A 27,480-nucleotide genomic window follows, 5' to 3' on the forward strand; every position below is an offset into this window, starting at 1 on the left:
TAAAAGACTGTGAAAGATCAATTTCAAAATCACAATGAATTTAAAAACTATTAATTTTTCTGAGATTTGTGTTAGATATTTGTGGGTCCCTGAGATTTATCCTTTAAAATGGATACTTTCACCAATTTAATGGATATTGTCTGAATTATGACGCACTTAGTTGCATGAAATAGAAGCCCATCTCTGTAGCTTAACCTTGTAATATCATTTTATTTCCCACACATAACAAGAAGTCTGAAGGAAGGGAGTCTGGGCCCCTTGTATCATTTTGCTCCATCATCCTCTCAGGGAAGCTTTTATCTTCATGTTTCTCCAATCATGGAGACAAGACGGCCTCCCTCTCTTCGGTTGTGCTGTAGGCTGGACAGAGAAAAAAGGACAAAAAAAATGTCTGTATTAGAAAAACAAAAATATTCCCAGAAGTCTCTAGCAGAAACATACAAGTATCTTATTGCTTACACTTTTGTTACATTGCAACCCTTGGATGCAACAGAGCCTAAGAAAGTGAGTATTCTGCCTGGGAACATTGCCAATTTGAACAAAGAGGGGTTCTTTTTATCAGTAAGGAGAAAGTAAATAATAGCTCTTAGGTAGGAAATTAAGATGGTCTAAATGTCATTGAATTCAGAATGCTATATAATCAAAACTAGTATTTTTAAGCAGTCTAAATTTTCAAAGTAATACTGACTTTCAATAACTATTCACTTTTGCTATGTTTGAGGGTTTTACTTTTTCATCAATAGCCACTGTTAATAATGAAATAATATAAAGAAATATTTTATTTACTTTATTCCCTGTATTATACTAGTGAGAATGAGGTCATTATAGGCTATGAATAGTTTTTGCTCACTAGAATATTCTTTTTTTATATATCTTACTTAAATGGTTGCTTTAGGGTCCATGTTATAACCAACACCAACCTCCTTTGGACAGTATCTAAAATTTAAATAATAGGACCTAAATCCAAATTATAAGGATTTTTTCTGAGTTAAATACCAGTATCTGTTATAAATAACAATTTTAATGCCCACATATCGATAGTAGAATATTAAGTCCTAAATGGATTCTTTAAGCTAAGTGTGGAACATTTATTCAAGAAACTTTTTTGGGTTTTGTATATCTCTGCTAGCCTTAATAATCTAAAACTTGGTGTTTGATAGATTAGTTTTTAAGGTATTAAAATTGTTACCTCTTAAGGAACATCTTCCACACTTTAAAAACTATTTCTTAATTATATTCTATCTCCCATTAAGATGTAAATCTTAGGTTCTTTGCATTCCTCAAAACCAGTCTTTAATGTTGATAATCAAGGCAGATTTTTCAGTGACATTTAGGTGGTGGGGGAGGAGAAGAGTCAAGATAGGACATGTGTCTTAATATTCTATCTAAAAGATACTTAGAAGCAAACATAGTACATTTTTCTAAATGCAAATCTAATACTAATTCATATCGAATGTAATACATATTACAGATTTACATCTAATTTCAAATCCTCTCTGAATTCAATTAGAGTTAATTCTACCTTGTCTTATACATCTTATTGAATACACTCTTCAAATCTAATTTTGATCCTATTGATTTAAGATGATTTGTTTTATAAACATTCATGTGCAAGTATGATATAGTGTCAATTATATCACATGACACATGGAGTTCAGATAAAATATCATTTTCTCCAATTATAAAGGAAAACATATCCTTATTTGCCTATAGCTAAAGCATTTAGGAAGAAAGACTATATAAAAGTATAATTGAGAGAATAACCAAATAAGAATTTTTAAAAAACAAGAAAACTGTAAGAGACAAGGTGCTCCCCATGACATATATGCATATATAGATAAATGTATATTGTTTGATTTATGATATATGGATATATATGATGATATTCTGAAGGAACAGAATTGGCAAAATGAAATAATTAAGTAACTTTGTTTTCTCTCAAAATGTCCCTGGATGTTTAAGGCAATTATTTATTTACTTATAAGGTAATTCTTCTCCATCCCCTGAATAAAACTTTGGTTGGTACCCCACAGCAATCTTAAATAATAAAAATCTTCCTGGTACTTTGGTTACTTGAACTATTTCAGTTTAAAAACTTACAGGTACAGCTAGAGTAATAATAAAAACTCTAAGCTTCATTCAATATTAAAGCTTCTACACTCACCTAATCAGCCATGCAACCGAAGGCAGCCTGTAGAATACAGTGTGGCTTGGATAGATACTCCTCTATTTTCTGAACTTGTCTTTCTTCCTCTCTTTAATTGCTAATTAGCACTGTTTCTGACCACATCAGGTTTCAGGATGGTAGAGGGAGGAGACATTAGGGCACTGGAAAGCTCCTGCATGCTTGTACTTTTGTGAGCTGTCATCATTGATTGCTCTCTGGTTTGGCAGGTGACAAAGCTGACTCGGTCTTTTTCCCTTGCAGGGTGTTTCATTTCCTTGCAGGGTTCTTCAGAGTATTTACTCCTTTCCCCATTCATTAGTAGGCATCTCTCAACTATACTTCACTGTGATTTGGGTCTCAGCAGTCCATCTCTTCACAGACCCTCTCTGTTGGGATCCTGTGGTCTCTTAGGCAGCCCTTTTGGATAAAATCCATTTAAGATGACTCTGGGCCAGCTTTTACCCACATATGTGTGGTCCACACCTTCTCTATGCATCTTTGGTTCATTTTCAGTTATAATTTAACTTATTTTTCAAAACTAAGCTCTCTATGTTGTCACGACTGGTATTTTTCAGATGTATACAGATGTGTTTTAACAAATAACACCAAAATTAAGTTCAAAGTATAACTGTCATAGTTATTTTGCAGTCATGAATATAGAACAACCAAAAAAAACCTATTCTGTGTGGTGAACACATTTATTGATTATTTAAATCATTGAGACTGGGTAAGACAGAGCAACATCCTTTTTTTACAGACAAAAAGGAAAATAATCAATTTAGCAAAACTGTTACTGGCCAGGGGTAGTGTGATTTATGTGATGCATTTTATGCGAAGCTTTATGTAATTCACTCAAAAGAGAATGGGATCTAAGGTGGGTTTGTGGGTTTGAGTTCTATTTCGATAATGTATTAGTTACAAGTTTCAATAAGTTGACCAAGTTTAATAAGATATGTAATCCAGTTTCTTCTTCTATAAAATGGGGATAAAACAGTTCTAGTAATTGTATTGTTTGATGATTAAACAAATGCAAAACATGTGGTTTATAGTACATAGTAACTCCTTAATAATTGTTAGTTAATTTTGCCTTCTAACACTGGTCAAATTGTTTTTTTTTTTTTTTTTTTGTTATAGCTGTGGCTTCTTCATGTATTTATGTTATTTTTTATGACTTCTTAAGTTAAAAATAACATAAGTATTATATGAAAATACACATTTTTTACATTATTTTCAGGTCATTAAATTACTAAATGCAATAATTAGCAAGTGTATATTAAAATGAGAATCTTTGTTTTATTATGCTACATAAAACAAACTGTATCAGACTATAATTAATTTTTCTAGAAAAGCAAATACATCAGTAAAAATAAGCTCCTACCTCTAATGATTTAATTTTTGGAATTAGTAAGCCAAATAGAGAAGCTCTGGTTTTCAGCGTAATAGGAGAGCCAGATTATTAGAGAAAAGTCCTCCATGATGTGCTGGGAGAAAACTCTATAAGAATTTGGATACGCAGTTCAGGATTTTATGACGCAAATTCTGATTACTTAGATGTTTACAGCTCCTCCTCAACTTCTAAGAAGTTATTCATGTTAGTAGCCAAATAATAGTCAAGTTGTTGCTAAGTGCAACGGTTAGCATTGCATCTATAGCTACAGTAGTTATCCAAGAGAAGACACTAATATCATTCCCATGTAGTTAGTGTCATTACTTCCTTGTTTGTTTATACACCTCTCACAAATATGTAGCCATTTAAAGATTCTGATTGTAATGAATGCTCAACATCTTTTCTCCATGTGGTTAAAAGTATTGGGAAGGACTAGGGCAAGCTTTTGATCTTATTTTTCTATTCCACAGAGATCCAAACTAACACTGCAAGGGTCTACCACATAAATTCTACATCACAGTTCTAGATACTGTCTCCCCCCAATAGCTAAGATTCTAAGATACATTATTTTTAGCTATTAATGAAATCTACTTGCATGTACTTTGTTCAAGATCAATGTTATTATTTTCTGGACCTTTTCTATGTAGATAAATATTTTCCCTTCAAAAATGTTAATGTTCTGTTCATAATAAGCTGATGATTTGAGGTTTTTTTCTTGTATATTTAATATATTTCATATAAATATACTTGAAATATCTCTATATACATTTCCTAGGTCTTTCCATTGAAAGAGCTTAGAAGAAATGGCCTACCAATGACAATAAACAAGACAAATCACCATATCCTCATTTTTTAAATACTGTTCTTCACTTAAAAAAAAATACAGAGGTCATTGGAGGGGGGAGATTTGAAACATTTTGTCATATCAGGGAGCAAGAAAGTGTTCAAATAACCAGGGGGACACATACATTAAAAGGCTAACTGAACTATCTTGAAGGAGCTCCTATGGGCCAACTCTGGGACAATTTGAGCATGAAAATAAATAATATCAGTATTCTAATCCATTAAATAAGAATCTAGTTCATACTGACACAAACTTTAAAAATAAATAAATAAAGGGACTGATACTAAGGGCTTACAGTTTTATTCATTTGCTTAGTTCATTTAGTAAATGTGTTATTATGCGACTATATCACCAATAGCTTCGAGGAGAACCTGCAGGTGAAAAGCCTCTTCATGACGACGGATAAAGCCTGAAACAAATGCCAATCACTTAGACACTTATCTCCTTAGACACTGAGCAAGCACCAATGCATTGGAAGCTTTCTGGGGAAAATAATGCTCCAAATATGTATTTCCAATTTTGCATGGTTACGTTAATGTCTTTTTCTGTCATCTCTTAAAGTATGATTCTGTAATTGTTCCCTGACAGAAACTACCTTTGACTTGGCCTGTCAAATGGTCTGTATCCTCCTTCTATTTCATGCTACATCCCCCATAATTTCTCCCTCCCAGCTTGTTGTCCAGCTACTTGACTTCTGCTAGGCTTTTAGGAATTGAAAAAGCCCTCAGGTTACATATTAAGAACATTGAGTTCTTGTAAATAAAATGTAATGAATGCCTCAAACATAACTCTACCACTCTAACTTACAAAGAGAAACAAACAAACCACATAAAACACACTATTAAATCATGATTTTCATTAACCATTTTCTGGTTCTCAATGCTAGCATATTTAAAAGGCTGAAAGTCTACTAAAGTGTGCTAAGTGGAAAAACTGAAAACTGTGTGTCAAAAATTATTCAATCTTTTCACAATATTTCTATGAGCACAGTTTGAATATGAATGATAATATTGAACATTTTACTGTTTTGAAATGACATAATGATAAATGATCTAGTGACTATAGACTATGGCTGTAGTGTAGAGTTAATTTATGGCTATTAACTAGAATAAATATGTCATGGAAACTGTTCTGAAGAGCAATGTTACTTTAGTTAAATCATAACAGCAAAAAGATATCCCATGCATTCACTCACTGAACAATGATTTATTGAGTATCTATTAAATACTACTAGTACTATGTTCTATGTAGTACTACTACTATGCTGGACCATAGGTACCCAGGGATGAATTAATAATGTCTCTGTCCTAAAGAAACTTACTGGTGATAAAAGCAGACATGTAAATAAGTAATTACAAAGCAGTGTCTCAAGTGCATAAATCAATAGAAGCACAAAGGCTGAGCAATTCTATGGATGGTGGGCAGCAAAGAGTGAGAAGCTTCCTCAAAAGAATGCTTGAAGTGGATTTTAAGAGATGAGTCACAGTTTATCTGGCAAGACTGAATAAATGAGAGGCTATTAAGCAAAAGAAACAACTATCAAACAAAGTCACAGAGGTACAGAATAGCCTGGAACATGGTGAGAAGGGGTAAGGAAAGAATTAAGTTTTAAGCAAGGTTCAACTTGTAGAAGGCCTTAGAGACTAACCTACGTGGTAGCATAATTGAATACATAAAATAATGAAAGTGAAAATTATCTAGTCTCCATCCTGTCCAGTTCTTTACCACCTTGGGACCTAGATATTTCCTTTTCCCCTGCCTGAAAAGTCCCTCCCTCAGATTTTCACACAACTGGATGTTGTACCTCATTCAAATTTTGGCTTTAAAAATCCTAGGGAAAAACTACCAAACTCAATTAAACCATACAAAACTCACCTAATAACCTTCTATTTTCTTTGTTTTTAAATCAATACAGAAAGGATACACAGACTAAATACTAATTTTACAACTTTATGTGACATACCTCCTTGATTTCTAGTCTCTTTATTCTTGCAAACTAGACTGAGAAAATTGTAGAAATTGCTAGGCAACATCTGGTGCAGTACTGACCCTAGGGATTTGCTAGTTGGCAATCTTCCCTTCATCCTGTAATGAACATATTTTGTTCACTAGTAGCCGTATGAATATGACTAAAGCAGGAGAAACCCTTTCAGAGATATCTGCATTTTATATCTCAAAAGGATAAATCTCTAATGCAAAATTATCAGGCAATATGACAAAACATAGTGAAGCATTTTGGAGGGAAGCAGGAAAGATGTTTCTAGTCCTTTAAATCATACCTCACATGCGAATCTTCCTATCCTTGAGGAGACCTACCTCTCTCCAGAGAAAAGGGCTAGGAAGTAAATCTCCATTAGTACTGAGAAAACTTAAACTTTTTTTGTTCAGCTTCCTGCTAAAGTGTGAGCTTCAAGGAATGTTTATACATAAACTAACAACCTTTAAAATATTTTGGGGGCCTAAAGAGAAAAATGTAGTATGATTGTTCTTATGGTCTGTAAAATGTTTGAATGAATCCCTGAACTATTGTAGTCACATAATCAAATAGACCAATAACATAAAGCCCCTTGCTTCTTCAACTGTGATTTAGAAAAACCCTAAAACACCAATTGTTACTAAATGAAGGAAATATTCCCTTATCTTCTATCAAGATACAGTTGAAAATAGAAAGACATATTTAAATACAGCCTAAAGTAGAAAGCATAACTGCATTGCAATAAAAATATGTTCTCAAAATTTTGTGGTTTCATTAAAAGACAGTCACTATGCTATAAAATATTGTAATATATGCAAATTATTTAATTGAGAATCAAAAAACTAGATAGAATTCATTTAAAATCTAGATCATATATAATTAGTAACTGACCAATATCACAATCAGTATTAATTGTAGGTAAAATATTTATAATTGTCCTTAAATATGGTTAAAAAACCATAATTTATCACACATTTATGTTAAATTTTGAATTGCATCATATTTACTTATTCATAGTTCATTTTTATTAACACAAAGTACACTGTAACTTAAACAGATATTGATGAAATTTGCATTGTAAATTTACAATATTAAAATTGTGGTAGTAGTTCTCGAATATTGGACAGTAAATTATTCAAGAAGAGGCTTGGAAGATGTGTTGAAAAAGGAACAGGAGTGATTCTAAAAAATTGATTGGAAGCAACAATGGGAGCAGTTGATCAGAAGAGCTCATGAAATATTATGAATGCTCATGAGAGGGAAGTAATAGGCCTATTATGCACATCCCTGATCAAGCCAGATGTGAAGAATGTGTTAAAAGAGCATTCGTAAACTGAAGCATTGCTTGAAGATATAAAACAGAATGATGAAGGCGTGGTCTTTGAGTATTCATTGCTGATGTATAAAAGGTGTTGATGGCATTAGTGCTTAATGATTAAGCTAACATGAATCCAGAATGAACAAGTCATGCTTTATAAAGGAAAATGTGCACTTTTTGATTTGACTCGTTCTTTATGAAGCTAAGGCAGCTTCATGTTATCCCTTCTTTCTCTTGATATCCTACCTTTCGTGATCTATAGTTGGTGGAGTTCCATCTTTTCTCCTCTTTGAAAAATCGTGATAGCTTTGCTTTTCACCCATCTTCTATTGACTCTTCTAATGTCCACTTTTCTTCAGAGATTACAGAGATTATCCTGCCAATCTCTTCTTCAGAGATTAGCTTGCCAATCTCTTGATTCTTATATTGCCCTAGGACCTAACTGAAAGAAGTTGGAAGATTAAAATCATCTAAAGTAAGTAAAAAATGATTTCCAATTATCTCAAGACCCATCTTAAGCTACAAGTTTCTCATAAAGAAATTTACCCTCCCTTTTTCACATTTAAAATTTTCTCCTTGATAGCTAAAATAGGAGACAATTGTCTTAAAACTTTAACACCTTCCCAGATGGCAAATATCTTGCTGTCCTTGATGTTTTAAAATACATTCTTAAATTTTGGGTTGACTTTACTAGCACCAGTTGATTCTGTGCTTAATATAATAGATACTTTGACTCTTTCGTATTCCTTGTAGTTATGTGTCTCCTTTTTCCCCTACTATTGTATTTTCCTTCACTCACTCAAATTCAGTGAGGAATATAATGTAAGTCATGCTCTTAAAGAAGTTATAGCCCAGAAGTGAGGCTGATATATATCTAGAATTTTACAATACAAGAAAGATGTGATCATGTGAAAAGGATCAGGCAGCATTTCATGGGAGTTCTGTGGATAAGATTACTTTCAGCTGATCATATGTAAATAAGAAAACTTTATGTAAGAGGTTTATTTAAGCTGGACTTTTAAAGAATTCCCTACACAAGCAAATGGTTGGGCTTCAATGAATCTATAAATTACATGAAATGATATATACATATATGGAAGATATATGAACATGTGCATTTCTGGGGGCAGGGAGAAGGGTGGGATAAGAAAGGTGGGATAAGAATATTCATCATATTCTGAAAGACAACTCTGACACTCAGAATGGTTAAAAGCAAACCACACCACATAGAATACTGTTTGGAGAGGTTTGCAAAATTATTAAAATTATGATTAGAATTACATTCTCATTGCCTCCAAATGTTCATCTGCATTTTTGCCTCTCAGTAGTCTGGCTGAGGAAGCATGATGAACTTTTCTCTGAATTTTCTGAAATACGTTTTTCCAAAGCCTAGAAATCGCATCTGACTGTTCCTTACTATTTCAAGACAGAATATGTTCACTTTATTTCCATAACTTTCTTTATACCTAAGAGATTTTTCACTATTGACAAAAATTAAGCCCATGATAGTACTGTCCTTTTGCTGCTTCTTTTACTTCATTGGAATGGAAACTACTGTCATGTTAAATCAACAACAAAATGATAAATATAATAGGCAGGATTAGAATATGGGCAGTAGATATCATATTAACAATACATGTAGTTTATTTTACATTTTAAAAAAATTTATAGCGGAAATTCATGGGAAACTAAAGGCATATACTAAGGAGATATATGGAGAAAAAAGAATAAATTAAGATGTGCATTTGGAAGGAGGAATAATAATGTGAAAATATAAGCAGTTATAAATATAAGAGATAAATAGTGTTTCATAAGTAAGAGTTTTTGCTAAGAATGAGTGCATGAAAAAATGGTAAGATGGTTTTAAAATATTTAGAATCACAAAGTAGAAAGTGACAGCAATTGAACTACTTGCTTAAATTAAAAAAAAGGAGGGGGAGATAGATATAACTACTTGATAGCATGGAATTCAAGTACCTGAATTTCTGAAGTGTTTAAAAAAAATCTAGTAAAAAAGGCCTAAAAATATAAAATGTATGAGAATATCTTCTTGAGTTTAGTAGAATGTGAACTGATGATAAAAGATTGACAGACACCAAGTAAGTAAAAAGCAAAATAAAAATGAAAGATAAATTCAGATATTGACCTTCAAGAAGTATGCTTGCATAAAACTTATGCTTGCATAAGAAGGGATACATTTGCAGATCCAAATACAGTATTATTCCTGTTGTATTTTGTGCATATGTTGAATAAGGAAACAAAAGTATCAAGAGTTCTTACATTATTGTTTACAAAAAATATTGCAATGACTTTAAAGTCACAGAACAACAAAGAAAATATTTTGCTGCTTTCTTTTCTTGAGCTGGTCAGATTTCTCTCCACACATTGTGAACTCTGTAGTTAAGATAGAGCAATGATTTAAAAGGCTTTGCAGTTCTCTTTCCACAATTTGTATATTCTGCATGGTCCATGAATTTCACACAAAGAGGTGCTTTACAAAGGACCAAAGTCACTTTGTTCAGAACTTTCTAGCAGCTAAAATGATCTCATACTCTCATTGACTGAAGCCATCAAATTGTGCCTGTCCTCAGATCTTTTACACAGGGCCAGGTGACAAGCTGATAGTTGTGACTGAAAGTAATTTCCTGAGATTCAGAGATATTGGACCATATACTCCCTTTCAATAATAAGATGAATACTAAAAAAACAAAACAAAACAAAACAAAAAACATGGCTCTATGAAGTACAGAAGCATAATCAATTAACATTAATTCTAGACTAAAATGAAATAGTTCTGGCCCTTTGATGAAAATTTAATTGATAGAAATCTAAATGTTACAATTATCAAAATATTTGAGGTTTGGAGGTAAAGAGAATTAGCACTCTAATGTAATTTGACAAGATACCAAATGAAATATGCAGTTCTTTGCATGTATTTGGAGAAGTTTAAGACCTTATTAACTTCAAGAGCTCTGATTTCTCAACATTAGATCTTCACAGTCTATTTCACTGATCTTTCCTCTCCTCTCTGCTTAGTAAAAGATATTACAAATCAGAGTTCAGTGTTTTCCTATTCTAGTGTTTTGTACTCTGCAGAATAAGGCCAAAGAGTCAGGGTTTCACAGCGTACCCACATCTGTCTCTGCAGCCCAGACCCTCTCTAGGATTTGGGCTTGTATTTTCATTCACTGTATTTAAGCTGTGCATACCCATGGAGTCACTGTGCTGAGCCCAGAAACCATCCGATGAATATTGCAAATCCTCCTGAAATATCATGTAGGCAAAGTTTGAGGAAAAAGCCGTATTTTACATCAGTATAAATTTGAACCTACTACAGAGTAGAATCTAAAATCCACAGGACGTTTTAGATAAAAACTGAAGGCTTCAAATAAGATTACTTTTGATTAGGGGTGGGTGAGTGTATCATTGTTGGAGATATTTTGATAGAAAACTTTAAGAAGCTTTGCATTAGGCTAAATAAAATTCCTTCATAAATATGGATTAGCATTTCTATGTGAATACTATAGCTGGAATGAAGAGGTTTAATAGGAATGGTCATGGACAAACTATGAAGCAGATCCAGTTTATCCTCCACCATCACCATCACCACCACTACCACATCTCAGACCCTACCCAGACTCTGTCCCAAACTCTTAAAGAATCTGGCTTCTTTTGTTAACTTCAGCCCCAAGGCTAAGTATATTCTGTCTTTTCTTCACCCATATGTGCTCTTCTGCATTCCATTCTCTTAAGACATTAGTATGAATGTAAAGAGACAATCATTTAGTACTAAATGGAAAAATTCACATTAAGGTAGTAGTCAGACAATAAAACTTTATACACTATCACTTTGGATGTATCTATCATTAGGCAGAATTCTGCTGAGCATTTACATCATGCAAGGTTATAGGAATGCAAAGATGAACTGAAAAAAGTTTGTTGTGGAGTATAAACTTGAAAGTAAGGAAGTGTATGAGATGCCAAGTTTCCACAAAGGGTACATGGAAACATAAAGAAGAGTATGTGTTGTGTTGGTAGAAGAAAGAAGAGTCAGCAAAGATTTCTGAGAGAAAACGGCCTGATAGGTATGTCTTAGAGGGTGAGCAGGTATAAGCCACACAAACAGAGAGAGAGGGTTGTATTTCAGGCAAACACAGAACCATGAAACACCCTAGTGAGTCAAGGCAACAGAAATTCAGGATGAAAGAGGCAAAGGGCTATAAGGGGAAGGGGAGACCGAGGCCTGCCCCAGGTCCGAAATATGGTGAGGGATTGGCACAAAGCTTTGTACCTCATTTTCCTGATTGGAACATTACTGAAATTCAATTTTTAAATTTCTGTCATTAATAATATTCCAAGGGACCTAGAATAGATGATATAAAGGGACTTCCTTTCATCTGTGTTTATTTTAGAGGATCCACTTCAGCCAGGCGCCCTGGATTACAATTCCAGGGTGTATATGGCAAGAAGTGGCTGGATAATTAGGAAGGGACAGAGGAGGTTGACACCAAGATAAGGAGTTTGTACTTTACTGAGTGTTTAATAGGCAGTACTAGTGAGTTTTAAGCAGAGGAAAAAGGAGAGGTTTCAGAAACTTTTCTTGGGTAACACAAATAGAGGTTTTTGAGGTAAAGACAGGGAGAGAAAATAACCACAATAATATGGGGTAGTTATGCTGATAACCTGAACTAAGTTAGAAACTGAGAATATGAATGTGTGGTGTCCTATAATACTGCAGTAGACAGAATGATGGCCTCCTAAAGAGTATCTAGATGGGCCTGATGTGATCACAAGAGTCCTGAAAAGTAGAAGAGGTAAGCAGGAGAGTCAGTGTCACAGTGATAGGATGTAAGCAGGACTTGACTGGCTGTTGCTGGCATTAAAGATGGAGGAAGGGGGTCACATACCAAGGAGCTCAGGCACCCTCTAGCAGTAGGAAAATGCAAGGAATAGGATTCTTTCCTAGAGATCCAGAAAAAATACAATCTCCCCTCCTCTCCAACATCTTAATTTTAGCCCAGTAAGAACCATTTTGGACTTCTGGCCTCTGCAACTATAGATAGTAAATCTCTTGTTTTGAGCCACCAATTTTGTGGAAATTTCTTAGGAATAGGAAAATTACAAATAACCAACTCAGTCTTGGCATGAAGAAAGCCCTTGACTGAAAACCATATTGAACATTTACACTCTCTGTTAAAATGTGGGGCATGTCTTCATTAGAGAAACTTCTGGTCAGGTAAGTCTCATCCTTCATAAAAGATTTTCTAGATGAGGTACACCACATGTAGGTCTTACTGTTCATGGTTCTTTATCCTTCCTCCTCAAACACTTAAAGATCTCAATATATGAATACAATTTTTATGTCTTTTGATCAATCAACTGCTGACCTTGTGTCCACTTCTGTTCAGATAGTTACTTTAAAAATACTCACTATTAGGGACTTTAAATGTAACACAGCATTAGAATTAGGAGCTTTAGAGTCACACAGACATGGGTCAAGTAACAACTCCAGCCCTTACTGGTAGTGTGACTTCAAGTAATTTAAAATACCTGAGCCTCAGTTTCCTCATCTGTAAAAAGGAACAGCAATATCTTAGGTCAGGACCCCCAGAAATACACTCTGAGATGAGGATTGTGTGCAAGTGTTTTATTAAGGAAATGCTTTCAGGAAAAACACATAAATTACCAGAGTAAGCAAGATAGGGAAGGAAGTGATTCCAGGCAAAATCCTTCATCAGCATGATCCTGCAGGGGAGCCCTAGGGTGTAAACTACACTTCAGATTTTCTTACTGCTAGAGGCTTTTATACTGGGTAGGGCAGTCCTTGGCAAATGGTGTCCTAGGAGGGAGAGAAGTGAACTCCCAAGTGGTTCTCTATGGCTCTCTGTGCCTGAAGGCAAAATGAGTCTAGTAGCCCTAGGGCAGTCTTCCAAAAAGAGTCCCAGGGGCTGGCTGTGAGAAGTAAAAGAAAACAGAAGATGGGGGTAAGGCAGACTCAATCAAAGGAATCCTAAGGGATGGAGATGGAGCTTGACTGAGTTTGCCACAAGCATCCACCTTATAGAATTCTTCCAAGGATTGAATGCGCTCATGTTTTTCTTTCTTAAGCTTTTAAGCTTCCTAAACTATTTTTCTTTTGGAAAGGCATGCAATATCTAGTGCCATGTTCTGCACATAAAGTGCTCAGCAATGAAATAATTCTTTCTTGACACAGGCATCCACTCCAGACATGGAAAGGAGACAAAGGAGAAATAAAGTAAATGTGAAGGACACCAGAACTGAAAGTAACCATATTAGTCTGAATCTAGCATTTCAAAATAATTATAATTTCATTATATTTTTCAAAGAGTTGGAAACTGGAACAACTAAAGACTCGCAACTATTTGCTTTCATCTCTGAAGAGCCAGGCAAAAAAACCCAACTAACAAAACAAATAATATGTTTATTTGATGACAATGAATCCTATAGGAAATGCTGCCCTTCCTACCCCCAGGAAACAATGTAACGAGCCCTCAGAATACATGTAATTTTTTTCTTAAAATATCTCCTTCTTTGCTATTCTGTTACTATACTGATAATTAAAAGCTTTAATTTGGATAGCACTTAACAGTTTTAAACTGCATTCACATTTAAGTGCATTTATAGAGAATTCAATTTTATATGATGCCCACAGAACTGTGTCATATATATTACTATCCCCTTTTTACAGATGAGGGAACAAGCTCTGACAGGATAAGTGACCTAGTTAAGGTTGCACACCTAAAGGCAGGATCCCAACTTCTGGTTCAAAAGAAAGTGCTCTACTCAGGGTTCTTTTATCAGTCAAGGTCCCGTCAGGGGACAGAAATCACACCATAATTAGAACAGGGGAGATTTAATATATAGAATTATTAACTAGTAATAAGGGGAGTGACTATTAAGAGTAAAGATATCACTAATAAATGGAAGAATAGTGGATTAAGGGAGCCGCCACTACCTCCAGGGCTGTGGGAGAGTCCCCACAGAGGGGTAACTTACAAGAACTACCCCATCCCTGCCCTCTACACTACAAAGCCTGAGAGACAGTCCTCATTAGAGATAATGTGGTTGTGGTCCACTTGACGGCCAAGAAATTGGTTGAGGTGTCACAGACTGGGCTGGTGAGGAAACCACCAGCTAGGGAGCCAGAGAAACTTGCTAGGAAGCCACCCACTGGGTTGCCAGCAAGGCTTACCAGGAAGTCACACACTGAGGAACTGGCCAAACTTCACTGGAGGGTGTAAAACCAGCGTTTCTTGGACACTACTGGCTAGAAAGCTATTCACTGACCACCACATCATAGGAGCAAAAAGAAAAGCAATGGAACCAAGAATAGGAGCCCCCTTTTGTATGCAGTGTCCCTCTAGCACCTTCTATTGGCAAGAGCTAACGTGCCAACTGGCAACAAAGAAATGTTTACAGGTTCCAGCTCTAATATCCCAAGTCAGAGGAAAGAAGATGAATTAGGAGCTGTGAAACACTAAATTAGCTGGCACACACCTCAGTGCCTCTCCCGGATTCTTGAGGGTAAAATGCTTTTATGCCAAATTCCTGCTCCATTTGTTTTCTTTTTCCATAATTACCCCTACAATAAAATGCAGACCCAACCTCTGGAGACACTATGTACGATATACATGGTTATTGCATGGGAGAGTGTACAACACAGTGACCGAGACCAGGTCTTGAGCCAAAACACTTGGGTCTGAATATTAGCCTCACCACTGACTAAATCTGCAGCCTTGCAAAAATTAAACTCTGTATGCCTCAGTTTCCTTGTCTGTAAAAGGGGATGATAATAGTACGTATTTTACTGAGATGTCAGGAGAAATAAGTGAATATATGTGAAGACTATAGAACAACGTGTAATAAATGTTTAAAAAAGATAAATAATAAAAAAGAACTTTATAAACAGTATTTACCCTTACATGTTAGTTTGTAACGGGCTTAAAAATCCAGTTCTCACTATTACCAAGTTCCACTTAGAACTGTGTCTCATTATGCTAAAACGCAACTTCTCTGTGTGATACAAAAAGACTTGCCCACTCCTGGGCATTGTCTGCATCTCTGGCTTCAGATCCTGGCATTGCCTCTGGCTCACTGAATAACCCTCATTAATCAAAGCCAATTCATCGGGGGACCCATTTTCTCAAGTGAAAAGACACATGATTAAACAAATCATCTTTCTTTAAGCTCTTTTCCAGTTCTGACTAACTTTGATCCCCCACTTCCCCAAACAATGAGTTATACTAGAGAGGGAAAAATGAGGAAATTATCATTTTGAGTGCCTACCCACATATGCCAGGCAAGCACTTTGCACGTATTACCTGATTTCATCCTCATCATAGTCCTAACAGATTAGTACTTTTAATCCTATTTAATAAATAAGGAAACTGAGGCTCAGGAAGGTCAAGCAATTTACTCAATATCACACTCTTCTTGCTAAGTAGCGGAGTCTGAGTTCAAACCTGGTCTTCTGTTTGGGTCGATTAAACATTTTCAACTGTTCCGCTTGCCTCCCACACTGTCTTCATCTCAGACACCAAGAATCCTAACTGCTCAGTGCTTTTCATGCTTTGCTTTAAAGAGATGAGTGGGTGTGCAACTTTAATTTTTTGTCTCAAAAGTATCATTTGAAAGTAAAGCAAATGAAACTCATTTACCAGTTACAGGAATTTAAAAAGTCATTCCTAACGTCTCACACGAAACCAGTGCCTGCGTGAAAACCAGCGGCCGTCCTGCATCCTTGCACCCCAGTCCTCACCTCTCCTCCCGGCTGCAAACTTGCTGAAGAGGAAGAAGCCTGGTGGCAAGCCAGTGAGCTGAGTTCTAGCCCGGGTTCTGCCGCTCTGTTCACTCTTGAAGGCTTCTTTTCCTTCAATGTAGCAGGAGGCTGACGGGCCAGGTCAGTTTAGGGTTTCTCCCCAGGTAGCAGCCCGGCTCAGAGGGCGCTCGGGGCGAGGGCGTGCCCCGTGGTCTCGCCGCAGTTCCCGCGTGAAACTGCCCAGTTCTGCGAGGAGGCTGCTCAGCGCGGCCGCCCCCAGCCCCACCCCCACCCCACAGCCCCTTTCTTCCCGCTTCTCCTAACTAGGTAAAGAGAAGCCCTTTCCCCTCGGTGCCTGGAGTCGCCTTTCACCAGACAACCGTGCCTCTCATCTGAGTTCCCGTCCTGGCCGCACGCGGTGGCCGGGTCTGCACCCGAGGCCGGGACGCTGCTTCCCCTCCCGGTTGACAGAAAGAGCAGCCTGTACTTCTCTAACTTTCCGCTCCTCTGAGGGGAAATTCTGAGAACTCTGAGACGAGTTTGACTGAAACGTGAGGAGACAAAGCCTGTCTAATCTTTGAACTTCGACGCCTCCCCACAGCTCGCAGCGCCCAGGCCTTCTCCGGCGAGTGCGCCACGAGAGGGTCCCACAGCTCGGGTCTTTCTCACGGCGGGACCCCGAGCCCCGAGGCTGGCGGCGCTGGAGCCGGAGTACCGCACACTGGGGCGCGCAGAAGTCCGGGTTCCGCTATTTCGGCTCCGGCCCGGCCCAGGTCTGAGGGAGTCGGCGCGTCCTCACAGCGCAGTAGCCCAGAGCGTCGCTCGGCCGCTGGGAAGCTGAAGAACTGTCCGCGCTAGACTCGCAGCCCTTCCTGCCGTCCTCCCCACGCCGGGCCTCGGCTTCCCTCCTTTCCCGCTCCCTCCTCCTCTCGTAGGCTGCCAGGCGGACCCAGCCTGCCTCTCTCTCAGCCTTCACTACCGGGTCAAGCTGCGGAGGGAGGGTGCGGAGACAGTGGCGAAGCGGCTCCTCACCCGGCGCGCGCGCCCCTCCCCCTCCAGCCCGCTCCCTCCTCCCCTGCCCTCTGCCTCCTCCCCTCCTGCCAGTACAGTACAACTAGTACGCGCGCACACAGACAGACAAACAGACAGACAGACAGACACACACACACACACACACACCCGCGCACACACACAAGCGCGGACCCTGCCGCTGCCACTGCAGCTACCATGGATATCAGCTAACAACACACACACACAGGCGCGCGCGCGCGCTCCCACTCGCACCACGCAGGAGTGGCCCCCGGCATCCCTACCCTCGTTCCCCACCCCCCCACCCGCTCACCAGCTCGGCTACTGCTCGCTCAGGCTGCCGCCGCCGCCGCCAGCACCACCACAGCTCTCCTCAGCTGCGGGGCCACAGCTTTGAGTGTCATTCAAGGGACAGCACAACCTCACCCAAGCTCTCCTACCTCTGCCCTGCCGTCCCTGTCATCCTCCCTCTTCCTCGTCCATACTCCATCCAAAGAAGAGGGAAAGCACCGAACTGAGGGGAGAGGAAGGCAAAGTCTGCTCTTCTTACCTCTTGGCCCCCTGGCTCCTCCATCCTCGTTCTCTCACCACCCTACCCCAAAGGAGCCCCTCAGAAGCTGAGGAGACTCGCCCCACTGCCATGTCCAAAAGCTTGAAAAAGAAAAGCCACTGGACTAGCAAAGTCCATGAGAGTGTCATTGGCAGGAACCCGGAGGGCCAGCTGGGCTTTGAACTGAAGGGGGGCGCCGAGAACGGACAGTTCCCCTACCTGGGGGAGGTGAAGCCGGGCAAGGTGGCCTATGAGAGCGGCAGCAAGTTGGTGTCGGAGGAACTGCTGCTGGAAGTGAACGAGACCCCCGTGGCGGGGCTCACCATCAGAGACGTGCTGGCCGTCATCAAACACTGCAAGGACCCCCTCCGGCTCAAGTGTGTCAAGCAAGGTAAGTGCAGTGGCTGGCTCGGTGCTTTGGCAGGAGGCTGGACCGCTCGAAGCGCCGGGCAAAATGAAAGGGTGGGTTCGCGTGTGGAAGGGGGTGTGTTGCGCGACGGTGGGTGAGGTCGAGAGTGAGGGCAGAGCGAGGGAGCTGTGCCGGGGATCCGAATGGGGGGCTCAGTGGAAGGGTGGGACGGGTTGCTGTGTGGCGTGCAACTTTGCGCAGTTATCCCCTCCCCTTTGGAAGGTGTTCGGCCTTGTCTGACCTCAGGGGTGCGGGCAAGCTCCCGGAGCAATTGAATGTGCGTCAACGGCACGGCCCGCAGTGGGTGAAGCGCTTTTAGGGAAGGAAGGAGGACGAGAAGGAAGGAGGGAGGAAGGGCAGGAAGGAGCAACTTGAGGGTGAAGCGGTATCACCAGCAGGGCGGGGAGGAGTAGGGGGTGGCTGGGCGAGCGGAGAACTGCGCCCTCCGTGTCAGGAGACTGACTGAAGACGCCTTAGTCCGAAGCCATCCCGTGGGGATCCCTGAGTCACTAGTTGACAAAGAAGGGAAGGGGCAGACTGCTTCAGGCGCTTTGACGGGTCTCCCTTAACTTTTTCACTGCCTCACTCCTCTGTCCCCCTCCCCCGGCCACGGTCGTGTCATGTGGGCACCGCACGTCACGTGCGCACTGACTAACCCGGGCGCTCACCCCGAGCCGGCCCGTGGGAGGCGGCTCCCGAGGAAGGCGCTGCGCTAGCGGCGGGTTCCAGTGTTAGGGGTCGGAAGAAGAGACGCGGTTAAGCGAATGTTCTTTACTCGGAGGTTGCCCTTTTTGAGTGGAAGTTCTCTGTGGTTGGACTCTCCTCTGGCTTCGGATTAGGGGGCGGGCATGTTTCTGAGGAGGAGTTGGAAAAGCCAGCTGGTTACAACTCAGTCAGCTCCAACCTGGTTTGGGTGAGCCTCAGCTGAGGGCTGCGATGAGGACTTAGAAAAACTGGGGTCTTGCAGAACTCTCTGTCTTTGCTTAAAAGAAAACGATGGTCCTGAAGGAGGGAAGAGTGAGATAAAAGTTTCTGGAAAGAGGACAACTTGAGGGCGAATAAAGTAGTGTATCTTTGTTTTCCACAAGAGATTTCATACGTTTGTAGTTCACATGCACAGTTCATGTGTGGCATGTATGGTTAGTGCATAGTCACATCAATCTAAAGGTTTGTTGTTGATACATTGTTTGTCCTGCCTCAAAGACAGCGTTGAGCATGTCATTGCCTGTATTTGAATAGCCACTTAATCTTAACTGCATGATCAACTGTTAAGAAACACTCTTAGAGAGATAATCTCTATAAAACCAGTTTCAAAAGTAAACAAGTGAAAAATGAAAGCTTAGGCAAATTTTCTTAACTATAAATTGCCACACAAAAAGTTTTCATTGGGGATTCTTGAGTATTAATAGCTGATGACTTGAGATAGGCTAATTTAAACATTGACTTGTAGGTCAGCATAGCTCAGTACTGATGAACCAAAAAATACGACTTTGGCAGGAAGGCAAATAGAGTATCTTGATGTTTTTCAGGGTGACATACCTAAGGCTCAATTCTAGGCTTTCATGTTAACATAACTGATGTCATGATATTATGTTAAAGCAGTAGATATAAATGTAAAGTTCTGGTTTTGAGTCCAAAAATTTAGTACACAATTAATGACCATGGTTTTGTTGGTAACAGGTTTGGTATTTGTAGTGGAAGTTGGCTGCAAACATTAATAAATTGTTAAATTGAACTAATGTAGCATCCTAAGGAGGGAAGTGATTAACATATAATTTGTAATTCTGACCAAATTTTAATGTAGTGATTCTGAGCACTGCATTTTAAGACGGATCTTCACAAAGTATAACTCTAGCAGCAAGAAGAGAAAAACAAGAAAGGGAGATAGTTGGGTATTGTAGCTGTATTCTATAAAATCCAGTGGAAAGACCTGGAAAAGTGAAGGCATGAAGGCTATCATTAAATATTGAAAAGCTAGGAATTCTGACTATTCTGTGATATACTCTGTTGGGCCAAGCAAAGATGAATCTATGGAAAATTTCAGAGGATGAAGCATCTGTATTAAGAAGATTCTAACAGGTTTGAAAAAAAATCTTTGGGCTACATTGTGAACTCATGAGCCCCTAGACTTGTGGGTGTTTCTGAAGAGGCCAGTGACAATATGCCATGGATTCTTATGTAAAATGGGGACCTGGAATAGATGTCATTTAAATCCTGCCATGATTTGATCCACGTTAGTCTCTGATACTCAACTTCTTTGTCATATTTTATTTGGAAGATTATTGTTTTTAGAACTCATGGAATATATACATATAATGTAATATATTTAGGGAAAAATCTCTTAATTCTGTATTAACCCTCAGTTCTGGGCTTCACTGGGTCATTGATGATTGATGCTCATAATGATATTCACAGAGTTCTCACAGGAACCTGACTCACCTCCTGAATCACTATTGAAAATAGTTGCTTCTTTTAGCTTCTGTGCAAAATATAATTTTTTTGTATATTCTTCTATATATGGTGATTCATATATACTATTCCCACATTAAAATCATTCTTTCCCTTGTCAAAGAATATATTGATTTACTTTATTTATCATTATAAGCAAAGTGAAAATTTCAGAACCTTAGATATAGTGCCTTTGTATCTTGGGTTTCACTACAAATTTCACTTGCTAGAAAAATATTTAGAAACTTCGGTAGCTTTATGTCTAGAGGGCCAATAAACTACCATAACTGAAAAACTTAACCATGGTTTGCTTAGCAGTTGTATTTTTAAAATATTAATGAGATAGTTGATTTTTGAATATTCAATCATTGAATATTATACAGAAACTACATACATAGTCAGGTAAACGAAGGCAGATTTTGCCAAGAAAAGGAGACATTTGACTAACAAGAATATTGATTAAAAAGTGCACCAAATAAAATTGCATTGTTAACTCAGTTTTTATTTACTTGTTTGGCTAATTTTAAATTACAGTTGTTATAAGTTTAAATTATCATAATTTTAAAAAAGGAGAACTACCAGAAATTTAAGGCATACTAGAAAAAGAGATGCATCTTTGTTTTTCTACATTATTTGAATATTTTAAAAACCATTTAAAAATCCATTTAATTGAATTCAGGGGATTCCCTTTTTAATTTAAGCTGCCTTTAATTCACACAGTGATGTCATATGTAAAAGTACCATTTATCGTCACATTCAATTATTTTTTTATAAACTATGGCTTTTTAGTTTATAACAATAAACTTTCCTCACCAAAGTATTTAATTCTAAATTAGTAGTTCTGTTCTATGATCTCATTAATGCAGCAGATGCAGTTGAAGGAAGTTTCTTGAGTGATTTTGAGATCTATGCTGAAGTGCCAAAGGTTTTTCTTTCTTTTCTTTTATTCTTAAGTTCACACTAAAGTTCACAGCAGCCAGTTATGTAGACCATTGTGTCCTGCATTCCTTGCACTATGACTGCTACTGCATCTAAAACCACATGGGGACCTATATAGTCTGAACTTATTTTCCCATTTAGGATCTCACAATGGAAAATAAAAGGCAAAATGTTTTCTAATTCTTCTCTTATAGAAGAAGGCCCAAATAAAGCCTTTGAAATTCAGTTCTAGAGAAGATGTACTTGCTTTCCCTCCTATTGCTCCTTTCAAAGATGTCTTCAAAGGAAAGTAGATCCACATTTATTAAGAGTCATGCTTTCTTTTTGATTGACTTCAAGCTCGTATCATAGAGTTAAACCTCTAGGCTGCTTTTTATTTGAAAACTTAAAACAAATTACATCAAATTTTCTCCATTAAAGATTGACTTTCCTCCATAAAAAATTTAACTCTGAATTTTATTGACCAATAAACAATGAAATTGTTTAAACAATTTGATCAGTTAGTTATTTTAGGATAAAGTATATTTAATGTTTTGAAACAAGGTTAATGAGACAGTTATCTTTGGGTGTAATTTATGGGGGATGCTACTGTAGTTCTTCAGTATATTTTTATGTACATAATTTGAATATTGTGACGTTGAATGCTAAATATGACTGTTGGCTTTTGTGTGTGTTTGTTTTAAATGAGAGTAATCTTGGTGTGAAATCACAGTGCCACCATCTCTGCTCTTAACATTTATATTGTGCAAAGTTTTGTCATATTTATTATGCTCACTTTTCCTTTTAGTTGCTTGAAATTCACACATTCACTTTCCTAATGAGCAAATAGTTTTCACATTTGACAACTCTGACTGCTTGTAGTTTAAACAATGGCTTTGAAATGCATAGTAGTCCATGACTGAAGTATTTTTCTTAACAGGTGTGATAGAGTAGCTATTAAATGTACAGTCTCCCCAAGTAGACTGTCTGGGTTTGAATCTTGAGCATGCCACTTAGTACTGTCTGTATCAACAAGTGATCTCGCCTGGGGTAGTAATAGTATTTTGACAATATTAAGTTATGTATTTAAATGATGTAGTGTCTGGCAGATAATAAGCATTATGCAAGTGTTAGTAAGTGTTATTCCAAACATACTGGTCATTTTGAGCTAGTGACGTTATGAAATGTTTTTAATTTTCAAGATATTTTACTCTTAATTGAAGACTAACTGAAAAATATAGAATGATTGACTAATTAATAATATGAGTAATTTGCAAGTAGTAGTCTTGAAGTTTATCTGTCTAGTAAAATAAATCCCGTTCTTTGAAAAACATTAATATGAAGAGTAATGCCATTAAGTGGAATGGAACATATTTTCACCTTTTAAAAATAGCTCTCACTGATGCTGCCTTTAACGTGTAATGATCTGTTTTATATTTATTTTATACTCTAACCATAGTTTATTTTCACCCAGTAATTTATTCCCTTTGTACCTATATCTTTCCTCCTAAACAGTTGGTGAATATATTGAATCATTTACTCTAGGCTTGAAAGCATAGAAATCTGATTAGAATTCACTAATTTAGTTCAGGAATGTATTGATACTTCTTCCATGTGACTGTGTTAAAGTATCATGCTTTAAGGCAGAACTTTGATTTCTTAGCTAGCAATCAAGACCTCAAAAGAAGAGCAGTAACAACAGAATTAATTCCTAAGTGTTCACATGCAATCATGTATAATAAGGAAGACTACCCCAAAATTCAGCAGAAAGTTTACTTTTCATTTGTGAGAATGTCAGCAGCTCAATATGAATAATTCTCTATATTAACATTTTCAAGATGAAGCAACCAATAATACATCTACCACCAGCCTCTCACAGCGATTTTAGCATTTTAGTTGACTTAACCCCAACGTAGAATTCAGTTGGAACATCTACCTTGAAGTTGCAATGTCCAATATTAATTTTTAAAAATCTTTCTTAGCTACAGTTGGCTAATTATCATGCTGCAAAGCATGGTCTAGGGTCTTATAACTTTCTTAATATTTTAACTTTTTAATTATTTATTCTGATCCATTCCCAGCTCCCTCTCTTCAGTCTCCAGTAAGGACTGGTGTGGTATTTCCTTTAATAATAGTAAATTATAATTAATGTTGTATAGATAATTTAGTAATATGTTCATAACTACTTAACTTACATGGTTAATAAAAGACTTGTATAGGGATATACATCTGCTTAAAACTTTTGTAAAATGCTCACATCATCATAGAGAATTAATAATTGCCTCTATTATTGCATTTCATTGTCATGTTAGCAACTCTTTTAAAAAAGACTCCATTTGAACATTAATTTTTAAAAGCTTGTAAAAATTTATTTTAAGTTTAATATACAATATTGACTGTTTTGAATAGTCTGGAAGTAACAGAAAAAGTTTCCTTTTTTCATAACTGATTGAATGTTAATTCAGATGCATTCAGTGCATCTATTTTCAAGGATCCAGTAGACTAATGAGTGGTTATATTAAATGAGAGATTAGATTTGTTTCAATATTTAACATAATTATATGGCTTGCTTTACCTTGGAAAACATTTCTCCCTATAATTGTTACATGAATCCATGTTAGGTTTTGTGTCATTTTCAGTTATTTTAGTTTCCTAAAAAAACTTCAGTCTTAAAATCATGGCAGTCATCATATATCCAATAATAACTCCAAAAATATGTCATAGAAGAAAGAGTAAACCTTTATAGTGTGAAGTAAAAGGTATTTTGAAGGTATTGATTTTTCTAATGACAGAATTTATGGAATAACTTTTTGAACCTCTTAACTGCCTTTAGTAAAACTTGTGCATATGAAATGAGATTTTTCCATAAATAACCATGGATTTTATTAAGTGACTGTAAAATGCAATGGGAAGAAACAAAGTTGTTTAATAAAAATTTGTATTTTATTCATCTACTTTTCACATTACATTGTGTTTTAAAGAAGTTTCTTAAAGCATGAGTTTCCCAAATGTTACAATGACTTATTTATATTGCTATGGATTACAGGTAGCATAGAAGCTGTTTGCACTTTATATTGTCACTTGATAGATCATAGAGAATGAGTAAAAATGTTAAGTGCAAAAATTTACATATATTTTTAACACTTATTTTTCATTCTACAGGTGAGTGATTTTGCTTATCCTAGTATTTTGCATTACTGTGCAAAGGAAGGTATATATTTAGCTGGAAAATATATGAATACAAGGATAATAAGTACTATAGAAACCCACAGATTAATCTAGCAACATACCCTAAGCTTGTCAAAATCTGATTAGCTGGATTGCAAGTACGAGCAAATTTCAGAGATATAAAATGTTCGGTGTTGCATCTGTGAAGCATTCTGATCAGTCCATAGTTAACCCTAGTTTGCCTTTATTTGCAGTCTGTTAGGATGTTAAAGTAACTCTTTACTAGACAGAGTTTCTGCAAAAAATAGCAAGAATTAATATAGACAATAATCTTTTATTCTAATTATATTATATGATAAATATTGCTACATTGGCAATTATATTACAATATATAAACGTATCAAAGCAACATGCTATACACATTAAACTTTTTATGTTTACATTTACATACACATTGTTGCATGTTTAATTTATTCAATTAAAAAATAGCAAGCTTTTAGGCTTAAAGGCAAGCTTTTAGGCTTAAAGGGTCACAAAAACCTCTCAAAAGTTGTAGCTTATTTCTCATAGCATCCTGAGCATGAATAACTGTAATTTTGCCTTTCTAGTAAGTTGGGTACTTAGGGGATAGCCATTTTCTTAGGACTGGGGCCTTGATAGAAAGAAGTTGATTCTTCGGAGGAGGAGCAAGAATGTTATCAAACATACTCTTACTCATCTGCAGTTAAAATACTAAAACCTTCCCTCTTAGTATTTCTTTTGAAACATTATATCTAACATTATCTCTTTTCCCTCTTTGGTTGAAAGTACCTTTTCTTTCCTTTTTTTCCATTCAGTGTGGAAGGGTCACTCTAGTGAACAACAAATTTGTTCTACTTCTTTGTATACAAGAGACACACACACACATATACACACACACACTGTGTGTGGATATGCACATACATTTTCAAACACTAAGGTCCAGTGACAGTTTTTAAATCAATTGTGCCAGAAGGGCGTTTATGCATGTGAGGATACAGTCTCATTTTAGGGAAAGAGTTACAGAAGATTATTCCATGTGTGACAAATCTAGCTCAAAAACTTGCTTAGTCACCCATAAATTTTCAATTGTGGGTATTTTTAACTCTTATTAGCCATAATTATGGGAGACCATAAAGACTCAATGAAATCAACTGCCCAGGTGATTTCTATATTTCATATATATTAGTTGTTAAGAAATGATAATAAGTCATATTTTAATAGTTTAGATTTTGGTTATTTCTGCTTATATAACCAAGTGGCTGGTGGACTACAAATACCTAGGATAATATCCTAATGTTAATGTAACAAAAGAAGGCGCAGAGATAAGGGGCATGCTTATTCATGAACTTGGTAACATATTTGTAGAGTAGTTTAAATTGCACTGGTTTAGGTGTCTCAGAATAAAATGAGAGGACTGGATCCATCATGCTGTGAATTATAATAAAATTCTACAGAATTAATTATTTAAAAATAAGTTAAATGATGCCTAACTTATGTGTGTAGCTAAAGAACAGGTACTACTGTTGCTTTACTGAGAAATTAAAAATGTCGAGAAAAACTAAGCTTAATTAACATGGATCCTAATATGTTTTGTATGAAGTGGAGAATATGATATTTTGAAGTACATTGATGTTTTAATTTTAAAGCAGTTTTCCTTATGTCAAATTAATTTGCTGTGGAGTGGTTATATATGAATTTGTAAAGTGCACATGTACCATAAAATCTACTAAAAAACTATTTAAAATTAGTGATATCTTTGAAAACCCAGATAACATGCTAACCGACTACTCTGAATCTAAAAAATATCATTTTATATTCTCATCCCAAGTCTCCATTTTAAAATTAGACATTTTTTCATTGTCTATCCTTGGGAAAATTGACTTTTTTAGCATTGACTAAGGAGATACTTTGCTTTAGTTGAATATGCTTTCAGACAGACTTTAGAAAGTTAGAAAGTTATTAGACACATTGTTGGTTGTCTACCTAGAATGCATTTCTTCTCTTCCCCCTCCCCTCTTTCCTTACTAACAGAATGCCAGTTTTGTTCAAGTATTCACACGTTGATGTGCTGCTATGCCATGTGTTTCATATTAGGTTGGCCTTATTCCAAGGGGATGAACTTAGCCTAGTCTAAACCAAGCATGGTAATTCCATCTCTTTGCCAGTGATTGTTTTAGGAAATGGCTTACAACCCAGTTCTAAGAAAAGAAAAAGTAAGGTGAAACCCCCTGGGGACTTACTGAGAAATTTCTTACTACTTAAAACAGGATCCAGGATAGATGTATTCATTTTTCTGTCTGTGAAAGTTGCTGTACATGAAGGTGATGCCTGGAGCAACTATAGCCATCTTATGATCATGAGGAGAGTAGCCAAAGGTGTAGAATGGCAGAACTGGGTGATAAAATGTTACTGACTCCCTGATGATCTGCTAAAATAATGAGCCCAGATCTAGTCCCCTCTCAGGGCT

The 27,480-nt window shown here is 37.1% G+C and overlaps 1 protein-coding gene and 2 long non-coding RNA genes across 7 annotated transcripts in view; 1 reads left to right on the plus strand and 2 right to left on the minus strand.

Moving 5' to 3' along the window:
• LOC116665023 overlaps positions 1-18,402 on the minus strand; it is a 165,240-nt gene extending 146,838 nt beyond the window's left edge. The window contains exon 1 of the long non-coding RNA XR_004321604.1: positions 18,269-18,402. This is a non-coding gene — a long non-coding RNA (uncharacterized LOC116665023). The remainder of the gene's footprint in view (positions 1-18,268) is intronic.
• Positions 191-17,827, minus strand: LOC106729677. Its single transcript, XR_004321598.1, has 3 exons — positions 17,813-17,827; positions 16,471-17,458; positions 191-360 (listed from the first exon to the last, which is right to left on the minus strand). It is a non-coding gene; the product is annotated as an uncharacterized LOC106729677 (long non-coding RNA).
• MAGI2 (membrane associated guanylate kinase, WW and PDZ domain containing 2) overlaps positions 17,608-27,480 on the plus strand; it is a 1,116,223-nt gene continuing 1,106,350 nt past the window's right edge. For all 5 annotated transcript variants that reach the window (XM_032484131.1, XM_032484132.1, XM_032484133.1 and 2 more), the window contains exon 1: positions 17,608-18,440. In XM_032484131.1, coding sequence (XP_032340022.1) covers positions 18,140-18,440 — 301 coding nt within the window. In that variant the 5' untranslated portion in view covers positions 17,608-18,139. The remainder of the gene's footprint in view (positions 18,441-27,480) is intronic.

Source organism: Camelus ferus, chromosome 7, assembly GCF_009834535.1.
Source record: "Camelus ferus isolate YT-003-E chromosome 7, BCGSAC_Cfer_1.0, whole genome shotgun sequence".
NCBI classification, from domain to species: domain Eukaryota; kingdom Metazoa; phylum Chordata; class Mammalia; order Artiodactyla; family Camelidae; genus Camelus; species Camelus ferus.